General features: G+C 42.1%; 1 protein-coding gene across 4 annotated transcripts in view; it reads left to right on the top strand.

Annotated features, from left to right (window-relative positions):
• The window catches only part of zranb3 (zinc finger, RAN-binding domain containing 3), a 66,983-nt gene that overhangs the window by 17,802 nt on the left and 28,422 nt on the right, over positions 1 to 20,759 (top strand). For all 4 annotated transcript variants that reach the window (XR_004630101.1, XM_034677427.1, XM_034677424.1 and 1 more), the window contains 7 exons: positions 3,165 to 3,299; positions 6,776 to 6,895; positions 10,145 to 10,264; positions 10,711 to 10,890; positions 11,517 to 11,690; positions 12,967 to 13,429; positions 19,764 to 20,027. Coding sequence is in view for 3 of the 4 variants with exons in the window: in XM_034677427.1 (XP_034533318.1) it covers positions 3,165 to 3,299; positions 6,776 to 6,895; positions 10,145 to 10,264; positions 10,711 to 10,890; positions 11,517 to 11,690; positions 12,967 to 13,429; positions 19,764 to 20,027 (1,456 nt within the window). In the remaining variant the exon portion in view is untranslated. The remainder of the gene's footprint in view (positions 1 to 3,164; positions 3,300 to 6,775; positions 6,896 to 10,144; positions 10,265 to 10,710; positions 10,891 to 11,516; positions 11,691 to 12,966; positions 13,430 to 19,763; positions 20,028 to 20,759) is intronic.

Here is a 20,759-nt window from a genome sequence, read left to right as displayed (position 1 = left end):
TCATGAATGTTTGGCAAGAAAGTTCTAAGCTAAATGGACGGGTTTTAAGAGGTGAGAAGCGTCCAGTTAACCAAAGCAGAGGCATTATTTTCTCTGTCCAGTTCCCTTAAGTCAATTTAGAGACAGCCTCTAATGTTAGCTTAAAATTAGAATTGCATTTTTATACAATGATTATTTTGAGTGATGACCAGTGCAGTGAAAACTCACCAAACTTGACACTCACCAGGCCTGGCGAAAATGTTGATATTCTTTTGGTCCCGTGCAAAAAGTCCCAAAAATGGCTCAATAGCTAACCTCAGCTAGCTGAAGAATCCTTAAACATTTTGCACATGAGTTTTTTGGGGAGTTGGGGTTTAATGAGAGCAGATAATTGTGATGGAGGGATCAATACAGCTTTTAAGCTATCCGCTTTGACAGTTGCTTACGCTTTAATCAGATGATGGGGGCGCAAGGTTTAGCAACGGGTCAATCTGCGGTTGTTTCCTCGGGCTACGAAACATTCTGATGGACGTTTCTTTGACTGTTTTTTGGGGATTTACTGACTGATGAATGAAGAATAATCTGTGCTTGCAGCAACATGATGAGTTTGCGAGGCCAAAGGACACTGAATAGAAAAGTGCAGCTAATGCTAACAGAGCAACATCTTATTGAACATGATGGATGTTGCTCTTTCTGTGCCAATGTGGCTTTTGCTGCTCTCGCCTTAGCTTAGATACACTGTGAAGTCTGTGTGTGTGTGAGTGTGTGTGTGTGTGTGTTTGTGTGCTCCCTCTCCACCATCATAAAGAGGATACCAGGGTATTTGTAGAGTAAATGTCATGTTTCGTGTGTAGGTGTTTGCATCTCTTTTAGCCTCCCCAAAGTTATGGTTGTGTTTTCCTGCCTCCCACGCCACACCGACTGTGTGTGAGTGTGCATGTGAATGCGAATGCTGCTTTCGACCCGGCCTGTTTGCTTGTCAGTGTTCTCGACTCTCCGCGCTGCACAGGGGGTCTTCGTGGGGTTACCTTCCCACATGGACGCAACCAGCATGGACGAGAAGACGCTCTTAGAAACATCCACTTTAGGGCCTTTGTTATATTTTGTATCATATCAGCAGGAACGAGAAAACACTGGAGAAGCTTTTCAAAGCTAATTATGCGGCGAGGAATGACACAACAATAAGGAAGTTGCTCAGGAAAGTGATGATGTAGCATTTTCACTCCAATCTCGCTAAATGTTAAGGGACGCTGTAATTAGAGGCTAAATATGGTCAGTGTTTCTTCATAGTGGTGCCAATTAAGCTAACGTAAATATGCTTGGAAGTGTTGGAAAAGTTCATGTCATGTCTTGCATCCATTCTCTTATCTGGGCTTTGCTGAAACAGCAGCTTTGATGCTCGAATTGAGCTCGAGGGTCATTTGTCTTTTGGTGGGAATAAAAAAAATAAATAAAAAAAAAAGCACAGCTGGCTGTAGCTGTTCAGCTTTACAGGTTCCTTTTATTTATTTGTTCATAAGATGAATGTCGAGTGCTTTTTCTCTTTTTTTTTTGAACAGGTTTTTGTTTGCTGAGTAGAATAGACAGCTCAAAGCAAACTGGTTTTAAGAGCGTCAAAAAAAAAAGGTGATGTGAAGCGGCCAGTCAACGAAAAGTGAAGGCCATTGTGCTTTAAAAAAATAAACAATACCATAAAAGACGGGGTGGCCGTTATTTTCTCTAAACAGCGTAGTTTTGCATTACGTACTGGAGAGCACCACCACTCACCAGTTCACCCCCCGTCCCTCCTATCTCATTTTCTCCCTAATGACGGCTTTTATCTTCCACAGCCAGACACTTTTTATGCCCCTCCTGCCCTTTGCGTTTTCAGCCGTGGCCTTTTTGTCGGTGTTAGTCTAGTGAATACCATCAAGGGTGGAGTGTGTAGCCACTCAGGTTCTTTTTTTTCCCCTCCACACAGGAGAGTTGGAAAAAGCGCCTGTCTAATTAGAAGTAAACATTGAGCGACAGTCAAAACAGTGTTTATACATCATCTGAGAGGAAAGAACATAAAGGAGATGCAGCTTAGCTCCCCTGAAATGTGATGCTATTTATTCATCAACTGTCCTTGACTTTGTTTGAATCCACTGAAATGCTAATGATTTCACTAAACGGTGCAAAGCTTTCATGTTCCTCCCAAAAAATCTTTTTCATTGTACAATCCCAGAACGTGCAGCTGCAAAAAAAACCCCTCCTTGCTGCAAATGTTTGTGCGGCTGCATTAATAAGGCTTCTCGCTCTATTTCTCACTCATCATTATGTGTATGTATGTGCTTAATCACGCGCGCGCCAGCACCTCTTCCTTCAGCTTGCCATATGGTTCACAGTTTTGCATCATTTGATATGCAGCGCTTTAAGAAAGTGTTCGCTCCTTGTTGGGGCTTTTTTACACATTTGGTGTTGCTGCAGCCTGATTTCAGACAGAGTTGTTAACTGAGTGCTCAAAATAACCTCTAATTATGAAGTGGCTTCAAGTTTGACTATTTTTTTAAAAAGTCAAGGAGGGTTAGCGCTCTTCTGAAGCACTTTGCATGAGAGTTGCTGCATTAGAATTCAATTAAACACAGTTTTTGCGTTAAGCTGCATTTGCTGCAATAATAAATGTTGCACATTTTTTTGCATGAGTCCAGTTTTCATGATGAGCAGGGCTAACCTAGATGCCGTGCCTCTCTCTGCGTGTCTTGTTTATGAGCGGAGGGAAGCATATGCTGCACCTCACCGGCAGCCGTTCCCACTGCGCTCCTCTCCGCGCTCCGCTCCCGCCTTAAATACTCCTCGCCAATCACCTTGAGAGCACGCGCGGCGCCTTTGATTTATTGTACCAGCCCGGCTGCTTCTCCATCTTCGACCCCGGCTTGTCACCAGGCGGCTATAATTGGGAGATGCTCATGACCCACCTAACACAGCAGCCCAGTCGGAGGGGGAGGCTTCCTTGGGAATTCTCCATCTTTCTCTCTCCTTTTTTTTTTCCTTTCCTTACTTTCTTTCTCTTCCAGGGAAAGTAGGACACCCAGCAGCACCATTAATTGTTTTGCCCTTTATATCTCAAAAACAGCAGAGAACAAGAGAAAGGAAAGGGAGGAGGGTGGATGAAGAAGTAAAAGGACGCAGCCTGACATGTCTTTGCGCTCTCCTTGCTTTCGCAGGAGGCCTCAGCCAGCTTCGCCGAGTGGGAGAGACTGATGAGGGGAATGGGGTCGGGGGCTGTCGACACGGAGGACCCCTTCATTCAGCTCATGGGCCTGATCACACAGATGTACAAGCAGACTGCTATTGCCAAGGTAATGGGGGACCAGGTGGTGCTGGAATTCTTCTGGAGTCTTGCTAACATGTATGTTTGTATCCAAAACCAAACTCCAAAGTTGTCCCTACTGTAGCACTAGCATGCTCCTTTGTTAGCATGAACACACAAACTGTCATTTGTTTTGTCTCAATACCACAAACACCATCCTGCTGCTGCAAATACTCACTAGAACACCAAATGTGCAGAAAGTAGTCCCAGAAAAATACACAGATTCCTTCACTTTGAGGAACTGTGGCCAAAAACTACATTACCCAGCTGTTTAAGGTAAATGTATTAAAACTGTTGGATATCAAACTACACATTTTCAATTTAGTATTTAATATCGCACTCAAAATCTTTATTACTAATGTTACAGCCAACTTTGAAACGCAGCTGCCTCCACTGCTGTCAGTCTTATCCTTCAAACAAGTAGGAGAAGTGTTAGCTTAGCTTTTGGCTAGCTATTTCAATTGAATTAGAGAACAACTAACAGGACTATGGAGAAGCTATAAGACAGATTTAGCTACAGAGATATTCAACATTTTGGTAAATGCACTTCATTAAGACTCTCATGTCTGTTAACAAAGTGAAAAGCTACAGCCGCTGTAACTTGCTAAATGCTGCAAAGTGCTCTGCTCATGGTGGATTAAGATGAGATCAGACTGAGTCTTATCCTTTCTCTCTGCATCTTCCTTTAACCCCAACACATTAGAGGCAGATGGCTGTTTAACCTGAGTCCTGCTGGAGGTTTCTGCCTGTAAAAGGAAGTTTGACAAAACTTCAGACAAAGACCTGAAAATAAAAAGTAAAAAAGACTAACAGGAAGTGATTATTTGTCCTTATAGAAAGCAGAAAGTTTGTGAACTAACAATTTAAGTCTTTATCTTTCATATTTGAGTTAAAAATGTCCTGAAAACACACCACAGAACATCTGTGCTGAAACCTCCAGTGGTGTTAAACAGATAACAGTTTGATAATTTAACCAAAACATCGTCCTGATTGGTTTAATGTGATTTAAATAGACCAAAGGATGGAAGTTGCAATCATTTCTGTGTTTCAGGAAAGGCTGAATTGACGATACAGCATCATTTTCAGAGCGCTTGGCCGACCACTCAGCGAGATCTCATGGGAAAGCATTGCCATGGTAACACAGCCTAATGGTGGCCAGTGAAAGCACTTAGACAAAGTAGGGAGTTATAACGGAGGTATTATTTAGTTGCGTCCAGCCTGGCATGATTACACCTTATCTCAAAGTTACACACCGCACTGAAATAGCATCTCTGTGATGTTGTTGCTATGGAGACTCAGCGGGCTCTCGGTTTGAAGTGACGTTCCTTTTTAATGAGAGAGAAATAAGCGATATGGTGAAGGTGGCTGAGCGCGTGTAGTGTGAGGAGGGGTTGGGGTCAGAACAACTGTCGGCGGGGGATCCAAGAATCCACATTTCCTGTTCTGCAGAGGAAACATTTGTGGGACTGTTGCAGGTTTTTTTAATCAGCCGTGTTAATCTTGATGTTGCAGAAGAAGAAGAAGGCAGTCGATCTTTCCTACTTGTGCTTGAGAGAACATTCCCACAAACAAAACAAATAATGCATCCCCTTCTCCAATCATCTGCCATGTTCGAGGGCTGAATTCCTCTCAATTAGCCCGACGCCCTCAGCCATGAGGAGCGCAGCCCCGAGGTTAACGAAGACCGGAGATAACCACCCAATGCAATCATCGACATGCTCCTCATTCAGTCTGCCTCTGAGCTCAGATCTTTTTTTTTTTTTTGCGCTTGGTGTTGTTTGCTGATTGGATTTGTGCTCAGTTTAGCCTAACACCGGACCTCCTTTCATTACCCACTCCCCCACCGTAAAGCCGATACTGACGCCCCGGTCTCATTTCCTCTCCTGTTGGTTTCCAACTCAGACACACTTTCTCTACTTCAACAAAAAAAAAAAAGGAGAGTTCTTTCTTGTTTTTGGATCACGGGGAGGGGTGAGAATAGTGTGATAGATTCACACATCTATGTCACTCTGACGAGCATCGCAGCCCCTGCCTGCCTGCCTGCTTGCCTGCCTGCCTGCCTGCCAGTCGGCCAGGCGACGGAGCTGCCAAACGCCTTTGGGGTATTTTTATTGCTTTACCCGCCAAGCATCTGCTCCCAATTACCCAGAGAGGACAGCTCTGATGCTGGACTTTAAAGCGAGCTAACGGGCCGCTTCAGACAGCCGAGAAGTTTGTGCACTAATTAAACTCAGCGGAAGGAAGCCGGCGAAGCCAAGCCGTCAGTAATGAGGACCCCCCAGATCAAGAACGGGGTCGGCAGGCCTGGTGGAGAGATTCATTATCAGGCGCATCGGCTAATTATCAGCGAGGCAAAGCAGAGGTTCTCCCGCCAGAGCAGGTGTGATGGCTGCAGAGGTTGTCATGTTGTGAGATTATAAGGTGGAGATTCACACCAACGGAGGAAGGGAGGAAGTGGGGAAGTAGGGAAAGGCCTGTCTCCAAAAACTGTCCAGTAAGGGCTCTGTTTGACTCAAATCAAACCTCAGTATTTCTCACTAGTTGCTGCTATTCCTGCCTGCTTTTTGGCCCCGCGGGCTCGACTCTGAAACGAGCCGAGCGCCGGATGCTCAATGACACGCTCATACAGCACACATCCACTCCGGGAACACTGAGAGAGGTAGCAGGAAACGGCCACAGCACTTTACAGTGTGATCACCGGGCACCAGTAGCGCACGGTGGAATGATAGATACGGATGCCTGCAGGCTACAGTTAACTCACTCACACCTTCACTGCTTTCTTTTTCTAGCTTGTTAGCTTCACACACCACCAATCAGGGCCAGGTTCTTCAGCAGGGACAAGTGGGATGATGTTGAGTTTGGCATCTGATGTTTTTAATGCATTGTTACCATTTGATGAACAGGCGATAAAATGCTCGACCTAAATAAAACAAGGGTTACCTCAGAAGGAAACAAGCAAATTAAAAAAGCTAGAGATGAGCTTCTACTTACTTCTGACACAACTAAAGGTAGCTAGCATAAAATTCCCCCCTAAGGAATATATATAACAAACCTAAATGTTCGTTTAAATGGAATTTGACGAACGCTAGTCATCCTATCTAAGTGCATTGAAGATTTTTCCGCTTGTTTGTGGAACCAAACGTGGATTTTTGTTGCTCCAAAATCCAAACACACCAATCATATCTCCAAGTTGTGAGTTATTGATTAGCTCTCACTATCTGCGGCCTGACAAATGCACCCCAGTCGCTCCGTGTGCTCTCCCCTTTAAAGTCTGGATCCCAGGCATTCAATAGAGAATCGATCACACAGAAAGGATGCCGCGGTGATTAATTGACTTCTTCACTGATCTATCCGATTCCTCTGTGTGTGGTCGAGCGGTGAAGTGATGGATTCAGTAGCTCCCTTTCATCTGTGTCTATTTCTGTATCTGTGTGTGTGTGTGTGTGTGTGTGTGTGTGTGGCCAGGCAGGAGCAGTGAAGGACTACATTAAGATGATGCTGGAGGCAGAGCAGCTGAAGTTCCTGGTGTTCGCCCACCATCTCACCATGCTGCAGGCTTGCACCGAGGCCGCCATCGAGGCCAAGGTAACTTCAGGCAACGGGAGCCTCTGAGATGTGTTAAATTTTATATAAACGACACACTTGTAAGCAACCGTACAAGAAAGAAAAAAGAAAGGAGATGTGGTGTGACGTCTCTGGGAATAATTTATAATATACAACAGAGTCCTGGCTTGAATCTAAGCTTTAAAGTGAGGTGATGATAGGAAGTATAGACAGGTATGTTGCCACAATGTTAGCTCAGCTGGTTTCTCTTATATCTTAAGAACCACATGGCCTATAAAAAATTGAAGTTGAAGTCATGCAAGACTCTGCTTCTGTTCTCTTTGTTTGTCCAACATGGATCCACCAGGGACACTGAGTTCCAGAAAACCTTGAAAAGACACAAACCTCCCTTACCTCAGACTGTACCAGTCTCTATAATAATAACTATTGATAGGATTTGATGTTATTTTAAATGTCCTTTTAATGTAGTAGGAACACAATTAGCCTTTTTCTGCTGTTGAAGTTAACAAAGGATGTACATTTATTGATTTTTGAATGAAGAAGGGAAGAATTTCAGGGAAAACAAAGAATCATTATTTAACCTAGTTGTTTTTCTCAAATCTAAGCCCCCTTTAGGCTACAGAGCACAACCTAAGCATTCAAATCTGTTTATTGATTATTCTGACTTGTATTGTAGTAACCTATATATTTAGCTAATTTTGCAAGCTACTTAACTAGCTAAAAAGCTATACCCACCATTTGTATTAGTATCTCCTTCCTTATATTTCTCAATTTTCAGGATTTTTAGAAGGATTTTATTGTAGATGTTAAATTAAGAAAAGGTGAGTGAACAAATTGCAATAATAAGTCAACGATTGCGTCACCTGATCATTGTATTAAAGTCTAAATCACAATGTCAGAGCTTTTGACAGCTTCCTCCAAGGCGCAGTTTAAGTATTGAATCTTGTTTTATTCTTGAACTATCAATCACTGTGAAACAAGAAGGAGGACTTTTTTAATATGCTTTGATGTTTCATTTTAGCACCAAAGATCCTACTGTTTTTTCTTCTTGCTGCAGGGACCTGAATTGCCCATTACTACTAACCTGGAAGCAAAAATTGTACTGAATGTATTCATATTTCACTCCTCCTTCCAGGGTAAGGAGAGGTAATTGGCCCCAAACTTAAGTTTTATTCCTTCACACATAGTCCCAGGATGTTTATAAGTCACATCCCTGTTATACCTGGGAGCAGCTGAGCTTCTACCTCTCAGGATTGTGCTATTCAACATTTAGATTATAGACAAATTGTTTGTATAGTGAAACATTGTTGGTAGGTTCAATGATTCATTATCTAAGAGTCTCATTTTTTTCTATTTCTAAGAAAAGTCTACAAAGTAAACTTTTCTTCCTCAACAAATGTCTCGAGGCGTGTTTCACAAGTCATCACAAGCAACCGCTATCTCATAGCTCGGTGCTGGCAACCTGTGAAAGAGTTCAAGTGCGTGTTTTGTGTGTGTGGCAAGGGTCGCAGAGGTGTCGGCTGAATGTAAAGCAGCGGTGCGACGTGTGATAACACATTGCTCGGTATGACGCTCGGCGGCGCGTTCGCACCCACCAATTAACAGAGATGGGCTAAAAATAAGGAACGACAAGCGGTGTGCTGTGATTAAATGCTCAGCGGAGACGAGAGAATAAGATCCAATCACATGACGTAATCACACTTTTCCATTTCTCACCATGAAGCATTTGTGTAGGAAAGTTTTGAATGTTTTAAACTTAACTGAACTAAATGTCTCTTTTTAATGCAGTGATATCAACCACAAAGTCATGCCTGCATTTAATGCAATGACTTCTACTACAGAGTCATGTCTGCATTTAATGCAGTGATCTCCACCACAGACTTCAACAAACTTTTGAATGTTTTAAACTTAAATTTGACTCCAGCTTGATTTTTAATGTTGTCAGAAGATAAAATTAAATCCTTGGGAGCACTTTTTTCTCCACAAGCACATTTTTTGACCTTTTCTTTCCATAAAAAGTCAAACAGACCTCTGTGGTCTTTCTCAGCAAGGCTCTGCTTCATATTCATGTAGTTACAGTTACATTCACATGTGGGAGCTTCACAGTATGCGTACACTCTCCTACTGTTGGCTGTGGAGCCGCTCCACAGGACCAATGGACCCAAATCAAAAGAGTTTAGTCGCTACAGTGCATTAGCAGCTCAGTGAATGTCAAGTTCAAGTTCAGGTTTAATGAACCTGCTGCTGCTGCCGTCTTTGTTTGTCGTTCTAAAACGCTCCGCACACTGTTTTATCACTACTTCTCTCAGTGTCTGTCAAAGAAGCTGTTTTATCCGCTCTAATTCATCGCAGCGCCTCTGCTCAGGTGTTCATTCACACACGTGTCATTGAAACATCCACAGTGTAGAATTCAGGTTAATGAAATGCTCCCTTCCTTTAATGTACCAGCACACACCTCGAACGGCTTTTTAGAGGCGGACAATGATGTCCCCTTTCAAATTGTGTGAACTCGCTCGTCAATTCAGTGGAATTCGCAAACAACCACACTTACATTATGTTCTCCAGTTATTTGCAGGTACGCCTCGAATGAGAGCCACACTACGCTTCTGAGCTTATACACCTGTGATGAATAACTTAACACATCTCTGTGAGGCATAAAATACTTGGTTATTCTGGCTTTAAAAGCTGTGTGATGTAGGATTTTAAAGGAAGGCTATGTAGCTTTTAGCAGCAAAATACAGCTTTCCTTTTCATGTGAGAAAGGCCACCGCCCTGTTTAACCATCTTTAAATGTATATTGTGCAACTTGTTTATTGACTGCATGACTATTCTCTAACTGCTGTGCCATTTGCCGAGCTGTAAGGCAAACCTATTCAAGATTTAGCTTAAAATGGGACTGGTAGTCTGGCTCCAAAAGCCAAGGGATCCCTATTAGAGTTTGATTAAACATGCATACAGCCTGGTCCACAAAAAGGGGTTCTGTCTCTTGATTTTGAGCCCATGTGGCGACTTCTACTACAGAGTTTTCTCCTGAATCCATAAATAAGTAAAAACATCTTATATCCTAGTGTCCTCATAGAAGTATATACACCCTTCCATTGCTTAGGGATGTGAAATAAATCTTATAAAAAATAGTGTCTGAACATATTTTGGAGTGATGGTACAAGGAGGGGTGTGACCAGACTTTTGGGACTGGGGTGACCAAACTGGGACATTTATCTACCCTGACTGTCTTGACTAATTTTGCCTGCGTTGACTGTGTTCTTTTAGGCTGGTTATATCCGTATCGATGGCAGCGTCCCAGCCTCAGAACGAATCCAGTTGGTGCATAAGTTCCAGGGTGACCCGGAGACACGGGTGGCTATCCTCAGCATCCAGGCAGCCGGTCAGGTAACCATTGTTACCACTGTTTTTGCTTTACTCCACCCATTAGAATTTAGTCTTGTAGAATTACCTTAAACAACACTTTCTACATAAAGACACTTGAAATAAATATCAAACAAGGATGGCTGCTGTTGTCAGTAGTGAGTCAGGATTCAGGTTTTTGCTGAGGGGAAAATAGACGTTGAAAATGTGTTTTTCCTCTCAGTGAAAAAAAGTTAATGAACTTGTTGACACAGACTGTTCTGAGCGAGTGAATCTGTACAGAAATGTTATTCGTTCCAATTAAACTAAGTGGGTGCTTGAAGCTCTCGTGTTGCAATTAACTGCTAATATTCTGTTATTAAAAGAGATTCACTGAGTGAAATTTCATTACATGTGGACTGAAGTAGGCTTTTATATGGGCACGTGTATATATATATATATGTGTGTGTGTGTGTGTGTGTCCTCGCCAGGGTTTGACCTTAACCGCTGCCAGCCACGTGGTGTTCGCTGAGCTCTACTGGAACCCCGGCCACATTAAGCAGGCTGAAGATCGAGCCCACCGCATTGGACAGACGTCCTCGGTCAATGTGCACTACCTAATCGCCAACGGCACCTTTGACACCGTCATGTGGTCCATGCTGAACAGGAAGGTACAGCGGGGGTCATTATGGAAGCTTAAGGGGGGGAAATTCAGAGCGAGCTTTGCTGAATCATGTTTCAGTATAGTTAACCTACATTTGTGGATGCAGTGACAAACTGTTGTGTGATTTTGAGCCCATGTGGTGACTTCCACTACAGAGTCATGTCTGTTTTTAATGCAGTGGCATCCACTACAGAGTCCCTTTTAATAAAACAATCCTTGGTATGTTTTCAATGCAGCATTTTAAATTAAATATAGACTTTAATTGATTTTCAAACCATCAAAATGTCTTCATGTCAAGCAGCTAAACCATGGAGTATAAAGCAACAAAGCTCAAAGCACATCATATACAACAACTGTGTTGCTGTTTGGATGCATGAATAAACTCAGATTAGCATTGAGAACAGGCTTTGGGGATTTACATTGATATTCACAGATGTCAAGATATGTAATTAAATCTGAAGTATTCCAGATATGTTTTTCGTCTGCCTGTGATGCTGCTTAATACAGAAAACATGATCCATGAGAAAATATCTGTCGAGCACACCAACATGAATTTTAATGATCAAATCAAACAGAAACATGTTGGGAAAATCTTAAACTCATGTTTCTGAGTGAACGTGCCGTCTCTTTCAGGAAACAGTGACAGGGAGCACGCTGAACGGCAGGAAGGAGTATCTGAGAGCGGACGAGGGCGACAAAGACAAGTGGGATTTCCTTAACTTTGCTGATGCGTGGACGCCGAGTGAGAGGGTGATGTCGCTGGAGGGAAACTCGGGGGAGGACAAGGGGGACGTTTTCTTTACTCACGTGAGTCAGACAACAACAGCTTTAGGAGGAAATGTCTTCTTTAAACACACTTTGATTTGTCCTTAGTTAAAGCTCTAGTAGGGACAAATTCTTCAGGAGTGAATCAGGGTTTCATGACTACTAATTTGTACTAGTCGCCAAAGAAAGAAAAGAAAAGTTCCACCAGGTCCGTGGTTAGGCCAAATCTGACATTAAGTATCACAAACATAAAAGCATAAAAAGTTCAACTTTAAGATAAATAACATATAATCTCTATAATCCTCTCTTTCTATTCATAACCATCACTTTGAGGCAAACATCACTGTGTAATTGTGTTCAATATCTAAAGAAGTTTCACTCTCAGAAGGCAGAAAGTTTCATTTCTTTGGTTTGTTTTTGAAGAACACTGTCACTCATAACAAAGTGTCCCCTCGCTTTGTTGATGTTCTTAAAGTGGAGTTTAAGAAAGTCCTTCAAAGTAAAAGACGCCAGATGGTGAAAGACCAAACATACTTATTAATATTACATTTTTAAAACCAGATTTATGTTGAGGTTTGGTTTTTTTTATGAGCTTTTTTTGAACACTTTTTAATGAATGGAGTTGCATCCAGTAAACGAGACAGAACATAAGAGCTCATTAGATTGAAGAAATAATGAATGTGTGTGATGTTTGTGAGATAAAATAATGTGTGAGTTCTTGCTTTTTCAACTACATGATTAGGCGCATTTTCTAAAACACTTATGTAACACTCAAATGAGGCATGAATGTAAGAAACACATTTAATCTGAGTGTTTAAACTAATGCTAAAGTTTCCAGATGGTTATTTCATACAGACAAGTTTGAACAAGTGTATGTATGTTTCATGAAATGTTATTCTTGTTCCATCAATAAGCATCAGTGACAAGACTGACCGTTTCTAACCAATGTTACTTGGTAAGTGTCAGATGAGACAATTTACAACACAGTGAAGATTTTTTTTTGTCTTTTTAACATTTTTCAATACAACTTTTTTTCCAAAAACATTACCTAGGCATGTTCAGAGCATCAAAGAGATGAGAGGTACTGCTTTGTCCACAGGGGGCGCCAAAATCAACACAAACCTAAAGTTACTTATAGGAGCTTTAATAATAAAAACACAGTTTGCATGATTCCCATGAAATGAATTATGCAAAAATGTTAAATCCTCTGAAACTTGATTGATAATGTTGTAACTTTGCAGATGTATTGAATTTTACTGTGTATGTAACAAATGTAAACCGTGTGAACTAACTTCAGCTTGCGTCTTTTCTTCTTAAGTTTGAAAAGGATAAGCAGCACGACATTCGCGCCTTCTTCTCCCCGAGCGGCGGCAAAGACAAGAAGAGAAAGAGACCAGAGGAAGAAGAAACATCTCCCTCCGTGTCCTCAGAGACGACAGGCGGTGGAACAAAATCTGAGAAAAGAAAGGAGAGTAAAGAAAAGCAGCTTTCCCAAACTCAAGAAACACTGGAAGTGGACTTCTCTCCTCAGGGGAAGAGAATACGGACGCCAAAGCCCAGCCCGAGGTCGCGATTTGGGGGAAAGAGGAGGTCGATGACTGGGGTGGATGAATCCAGCATCCAGAAGAAGCTGTATGAGCCTGACCTCCCTAAAGCGTGGAGCTGTGGGGCCTGCACTTACTCCAACAGCAGCCTGTTGCCTTACTGTGAGATGTGCGAGTTCCCGCGCTCCTCCTCCTCTTCTTCCACGTCTTCCTCTTCTTCTGCCGCTGTCACGTCAGGTAGGATTAAGACACAAGCAATAACAAATCATCAGCGTCTGTCTGCGGGGTTACACTATTTTTCAAACTTTTTATTTCACTGAAAACAAACTAGACGCCTTTAAGAAGAAGACAATAAATCCATCATCTGTTGCTGGAAATGAAGCACCTGAAGCAGAATCCATTCATTGCTTTATTTTCCTCCCCGTCAATATCAATCGGAGCAGTCTGTTGACATAATACTTTTGAACAGCATTACAGATTTCACCAGATGGAGATGCGTGATAGCGAAAGATGGAGGCAGGCTTGCCGGTGTCGGAAATAGCTCGGAGAATATTGTCTGTCTCACTCCCCTCCCCACCTCTCTCTCTCTCCCTCTCTCTCTCTCATTCCTCTCTCTCCAGATGACAAGGACACAGTATAATTCTCACCTGTCAAGCTAAGAGAGAGAGAAAGAGAGAGAGGGAGAACAGGCGCCTACTGTTGCTGCAAACGTCTCGCACAAAGTTGGGGGGAAAAAGTTGAGCTGGCTCCGGCTGATATCTCTGACAGCCTATGATTGTATCTCACCAAAAAGAGAGTGGAGGGAAGTCGTTATGACCTGGCAGGCTGCAGGTCCGTGATCTTTAAATGTCTGAGATGCAGCAGATTGGCTCAGAAATGACTTCAGAAAAATATCCCCAAATTTGATGCTGTAACAGCAGCAGTCGTATTTCGCCAGGGTTAGTTTGAGAGTTTTTTTTTTCTTCTTCTGCTGAGCTGATTGAAAGTTAGACAAAAATATATGTCTACACGCTTTAATCACTCCCAGCCTCCCACTGTACGTCAGAAGAAGACTCCAAACAGGTGGCAAAGATGAGTCACTGAACACAAAGCAATATAATGAAAGAAAATAAGAATACAATGTTTTTTTGTTTGCCCTATAAATAAACACCACTTATTAATTTACTGTAAATTAAAAAGAATCCTTAATCTCTGCAACTGCGGCTGCAAACAGCAAAAAAAGTCAAATTTCCACCTGTCAGACATTAATTAAAAATAAAGTTCTCTGTAAAATAAACACTTGCACATACATTTTGATGATGAGAAGTAGCTATAATGAAAGAAAGCATGTTGAAGAAAAAATATTCAGGTGTGTTTTTACATTTTCTAATGTTACCCATGTTCCATCTGCTTTAATGGAGAAACAACATTAAAGTTTACTAAAGTGCTGTACAGTGAAAACCAGAATGATGTTGTTCAACATCATTCTTTTAATTAACTTACATTTCTAACCGCTCAAAGTCACAACAAGTCCCCTAAGCTAAAAGAAATCTGGTCAAGGAACAAAATCCGCTGTAATTAGCAGCTGCACTATAAGTGTACTGAAGGCATCACAATGCAGAGATGCCAAGATGACTCATGTCAAATGACCTCTGGCTCTCACGCTGTCAGCTTGGCAAGCTTGAGGGAAACACTGAAGACCACTTTTCTTGTTGTCTGACTAATTGCAGGCTTCTGTAAATCAAACTTGTGGAGGAAGAAGTGTGATGAGAAAAGAAATGAGCATTTCTATTCACCGAAAAAAGAAGTGCTTGAAATAGAAGAGAATGTTGCTTTACGAAAGTAATTAAATAGTCATTTATGAAGTCTTATTTATCTGCTTTTTATAACTTGACCTAATGTGAGCTGTACTTTTGAAATGAGCGTCTGAATTGAATAACTCAAATATTTTCATGTTATATAAAGAAATTTGACCAAGGCCAGCCATCACTCACAACTACAGTGCCAGGGAGATGAAAGATGGAGAGACATGAGTCCAAAAATACTGTTCTTCATAGAAATATAGAACAGAGGTTGTACAAAATGTTGCATAGGACAAGGCCATTACCCAAAACCAAAGTCATATCATGACATGTCTTATACCCTGGTATCTGCATCAAGATACATGTTGTGTTGAGGTATCCTGGCGTCTTTATCGGGGTATGTATCGTAAACCTAGCGTCAGTATTGTGATGCATGTTGCACTGTGGCATCTGTAACCTGATATCCTATCCTGGCATCTGTATCATGATACCTGTTGCATTGTTGCATCTGTATCGTGATATGTATCTTATTCTAGTATCTGTATCAGAATACTGATATCCCAGCATCTGTATCCTGATACGTATTGTATTGTGGCATATATATATCATGATACGTTTTGCATTGTGAGGCTGTAAGAAATGCCCAACCCCATTTATTAGCATATTAATTACCATTTATAACCTAGTACGATAAATAGATAGATGATGGACCGTCCAGTTAGCCAGTCAGACAAACAGAGAAAATAACTAGCATAGCATTGATCTCAATTTTTCTACTGTTCTGTAAACTTCTCTGCATTGAAGGCTTTTACTTCTCCAGAAATGACGATCGGCAATCATTGCCGAAATATCTTAATACCTTTTAAGGACATAGAGAGATGCATTGCAAAGTTAAAAATGTGTGTCCAAATTCACTTCTCACTTCTCTGCATTTATCAGTCGAGTCTCCTCTTGCCAGTGAAGGGTTTATATTTAGTGCAAGAACAGAGTACATACTGGCTCTGCTGAAGGTTTGTTTGCAGCTCAGTCCATTGGAAGCGTTGAGGGTGCTCTTAAAACACACACAGTACCTCAGCTTTTGGAGCAGCAGAAAAAAAAAACACACCCACACACTCACCCACACACACGTTTTTCGACAAAATTCACCCCCCATTTCATGCTGCAGCAGATGCTTGATAACTATTCAGCAATCACACTCTCTTCTTTGTCACAAGCGCCACTCTGCATTCACAGCAGCAGGCTGTGTCAGCTCGTGAGATGGGGAATTTAACAACCTGCTAAATTTGTAAATGACAGACTGCGCTGGAAAATAACAACCATATTTAAGAGGCGATATCTCTCAACTTGGCACCGCAGTCCTCAGCTTTTTTGGAAATCTAAGAAAAATAATCAGGTGGGACCTCAAAGTGTGACACGTGAGATGCTATCCCTTCAAGAGCAAAACAGTTCTCACAATAACCACAAAAAGATGTGACTGTATCGCAATCTTTGTCCTTAGGAGTTACAGAGTGTTGCAGGGGGAATCTCAAAATACCACCAGATTGAAGACATCAAATGAAAAGTAGAGGAATAGCAGAAGTTTCATAAGCATTTGGCTCACTGTCTGTGGATTTGAGCAGCATGGCAAAATACAGCAAGACAGCAGCTGTAGAGGAAGAACAGTCATCACACAGAAGGATATTAGTCTGTTGTACCATGAGGTGTTTGTACCAGAACACTCAGGAACGAAATGAACAAAATGTTGAAGAAAGATTTCTGTCATTTGAAAGAGATTTTCGCTTGATGGAATCTTGAGGTGAAGTGCAAAAATGACAGATTAAAAGCTGGCTACCAAATATCAAGTCAGCACCTTGCTAAACTGCCCTATCTACTGTTGCTATGTTGTAAAGCTTTCAATCTTTGAATAACACATGCAGTTTGCAGCTACAATGGCGGCGACATCAAATTCTTCCACTTTCTTAGTAACAGCAGACCATAACCCAATGTGACATTGATTGCTTGCAGTATTTATTAGCTGTAACTACCTAGCATGAGATACTTAGCACTTATTCAGTAAGTGAAAATTATTCACGCAAAGACCACAGCTTAAGCCAAATGACTTGACAAAAATGACTTGGGCTTACTCAGCGCTCTCTTAGGTAAAGGTCATCCATTTTTACAGATTATGCTAAAAATGTTAAATCTAGAGACGCGGCACTGGATAATGGTGCTGAAAGTGTCGTAGCTAGTGTCCATGTGGCATAGACGGCTAACTTTTTTTAGGTAGCCAAGCAGTAACCTACAGTGTTGAAAAAGGTAGCCAATGTGAAAGTTATGATTTGGACTATCTGGAAACATAGGGAGTTTCTTTATCTTTTTCTCATTTGTTTAATTGTTCTGAAGTGCGCTGAAGTGGCCATCATCTCGTATAAAATTATTCCAACAACAGCAGCTTTCATTAATTTGACAAACATTAAATCACAGCTGCATCAAGAGCTTCTGAGCTGTTTTTAATCAAACTGTCATGGATTATAACCTCTAGAAGACAGGGTCTGGCATCTCGTGTGGATTAGTCTGCACAGTTTCCTCAAGTTGATTTAGCACCAGTAAACAACCACACAGCTTCTGTTCAGCCGTTTTGGGCTGGAAGCTGTGGTGTTGAGTTCCCGTGTTGGCAGCTCTTTGAAGGCCGGGAGCGTGGGCACGGTTCACTTCTTCTGCTTTTTCAGTGGTAGACCAGCAATTTGTCTCTCAGCACCTACTGTGAAAGATGTATACAGGAAGAGGGCAATTTGTTTATCTCCTGGCTCTCCACACCTCTATTCTTGTCCTTGGTTTTTATCTCTATATATTTTCCCCTGGATTTTTCAGCGTTAAGTCTGGTTGAGTCTTCAGCGGTTAGAAATCAGACAGCATTAGAGCACCCAAGGCTTTCCTTTCCTTTCACTTTTCTGTCACAGGCTGCAGCTGTTGTGCTCCCTGCAGACTGCAATAAAAGCTTTCCTGTTTAATTCAACTACTGGAGTGTGTTACTTTTCATGTGAATCCTCAAAAGCTTATGCAAAGGAGTACATGCTTTTTGAATATCTTTGGATGTCAGGATTCCAAACTCAATTTTAGAATCTGATCAAGCCACTACAACTATAATGGGGCCCTGATTGGGGGGGGAAACAAGAGGCTAGACTGGTAAAGTCAAGGCACGGCCCTGTTGGATTTCCCCGTTAACATCTTCCTCGGTGGGGACAGCTTAACACAAATTGAGCCGTCTCTTCGCGGTCTCGCTCGGCTTGTTAGCGAAAGGGGGGCAGCGGTTGGGCAAGGAGCCCCGGAGACTCAGATGACATTTAAGGAAGCCGTATAGAGGCTGGCCTTTTGAAGAAACAAGCCACAGAGAGGCGGGATCACTAATTAGCCCTCTGCGTCCCTGAGTCTCACAACTTACTGTCTTGTTAGATTTCACACCTCAAGTTCAACAAATAATGTGAAAGAATGGGATTTAAATTTAACTCTGAAAACAGGAAAAGGAACACTTTTTTTGAAGAAGTTCTAGTCAGACTGGAAGTGGCATTTATCTGTCTGTTAGCTTAACCTTGATAACAAACACCGGCGCTGTCAAACCCGCTGTTTATGAGCAGCAGCGCCTCAGAACCCTAACTTACGACTAACCGTTTCAAATCATGTGGAATGGCAGCCCCTAATCCTTGCATCCATTAACATTTTGGGGGCTTAGATTCCTTCTTGACCTTCACAAAATTACAACATTTTGATATGAGAAGAAAAAATCACATGAATGGTTTAAGAGTGAATCTGCAGAGCAAGCTACAAGGTGCAGCAAAACTGATCCACCATTATCAGCTCTTGAAATATCGCTCATTGCACCCGGCGGCAGCCCGCCACAGATGCAGCAATTGCTAACAATTATTTTGTTTAGGTTTGATTGCTCATGATGCAGGCGGGCAATTACCAAATCAATGTGACATGAAGATTATTTACTCATCCTGCAAATTATATTTAATCTCAGTGGCGTTGAACGAAGGAGGCGGGGGTGTTGCAGGTGTTACATTTGCAGCTTTGTGCTGCAATAACGACCGCGGACTGGTTTCTGAAGAGGGGGTGGAAGCACGAAGGTGGTGGAGACCAAATTAGAAATATTGACTCTAACTAGCTCTCAGCTAACCTATAATCCGAAGATGTGGAGTCGAGGCCGTAGCCTAACTGCTTGGCAAACAGCACCTACTTTCCACTCAAATTAGCCACAGGGGTAACATCCTCTTATTAACAGATCTACAGTCGACATTTAGTACATATATAAGTGGAAGCGAGGCATATTAAGGGTTCTGATTGGTTTTCTGAGACAGCCTCAAGTGGACACTCGAGGAACGGCAGTTTATTGCACTTCTACATTGGCTGCATGTATTAAAAACTTGTGCCGCCATGCTATTGAGTGAAAACCAAAAGACTCATATGTTCTCAGCAAAGGAGCCCTTGTGATTATGTAAACCTTCCTTTAAAGACTTAGTCTGTTGTTAAATTCCACCACATCCCTGCTTACGTCTTCTTATTTTACACAATCACATCCTCTAAGTTTGTCAGTAAAGGACTTATGATAGCTAATAATGGCACTAATGAGCCATATTGAGTTTTGCTTTCATGTCAGGAGTCATTTTATCACACTGTCTCACTCTTCAGATGATGGATATCTCGCCAGGGAATGAAACTCTTCAAAGTCTGATTACACTCTGCAACTCGGCCAATAAACTAATCTTCCTTTCCCTCTCTCTATCTCCCCCTCTCTCTCTCTGCTGGCCTAGAGCCACCCAGGCCTCCACGACCCCCCTCAAACAAGCCGGACCAGGCATGCGTTGTCCTCTCCTGCTCCGACAGCGAGCCAGAGCTCAGCCGGGGAAAAGCCGAGCCTCCGAAGTCGGGTGAAGACAAACAGAGACTGGGAGAAGCAGCGGAGGAGGAGGAGGAGGAGGAGGACAAGCGGCAGCTCAAAGGCAAACAATCAGCGGGAGAGCGAGGCGACAATGGCGCCGGGGCTGGCGGCTGCCTCCCCCCTGACCACACACAGGGTAATCCCACCTGCAATCTTCTTCTTTTCATATCTAGGGAAATTGGCTGGTGCCACATTGTCACCTGCCCATATAATGCTGTTTAATATCATCACTTCAAACCAATAAGGGACTATATCTCATTCCATATGTGCCTGGGCATTATTATTCTTACTATTATTAGCATCTAGTTGGGGATATTGCCTCCTTCTGCAAACAAGAAGCTACAGGAGATATTGAGTAAAGCCTTACTAATCTCCAGAGTGCACCTTGTTGAAACAGGCGACCATCTTTTTTTTTTGGGACCTCCCAAAAAAAAAAAAAAAATTCAAGGTTCAGTTCCTGTCCAGACGGAAACTGATGAGCTTCTGATTGGATTTTCTTTTTTAATAAAGTGGTCTGAGGTCTAATTACATAAAAGGCACAAGTTCCCTTCCGACACCAACTCATCCTTGAAACACAACCTGCTTTCCCTGCTCCCCCCTGTCCTCTCCTGTTATACGTGCACATGTCGGCAACTCTCTGAGGGATGTGAAAAAAACAACTTCCCAATTACACAGTGTGTAATATTGCAAATTAAGACCTCTGTGTTAAAGTACTCGTGTCTCAAAGGGATATGCAAAGCAATAAATTGCGCTAATTACAAAGAACTAATTACACTGTGTGCAATATGAAGAGCTCTATAAAAATTGCTAGGCTAGCAGAGTGAAAAAAAACAGCCTGTGACCTGAGTGTTGCCTCTAAAATCAAGCA

The sequence above is a fragment of the Notolabrus celidotus genome, chromosome 24 (genome assembly GCF_009762535.1).
Source record: "Notolabrus celidotus isolate fNotCel1 chromosome 24, fNotCel1.pri, whole genome shotgun sequence".
NCBI lineage: Eukaryota > Metazoa > Chordata > Actinopteri > Labriformes > Labridae > Notolabrus > Notolabrus celidotus.
This window is presented reverse-complemented; position numbering and strand designations above follow the sequence as displayed.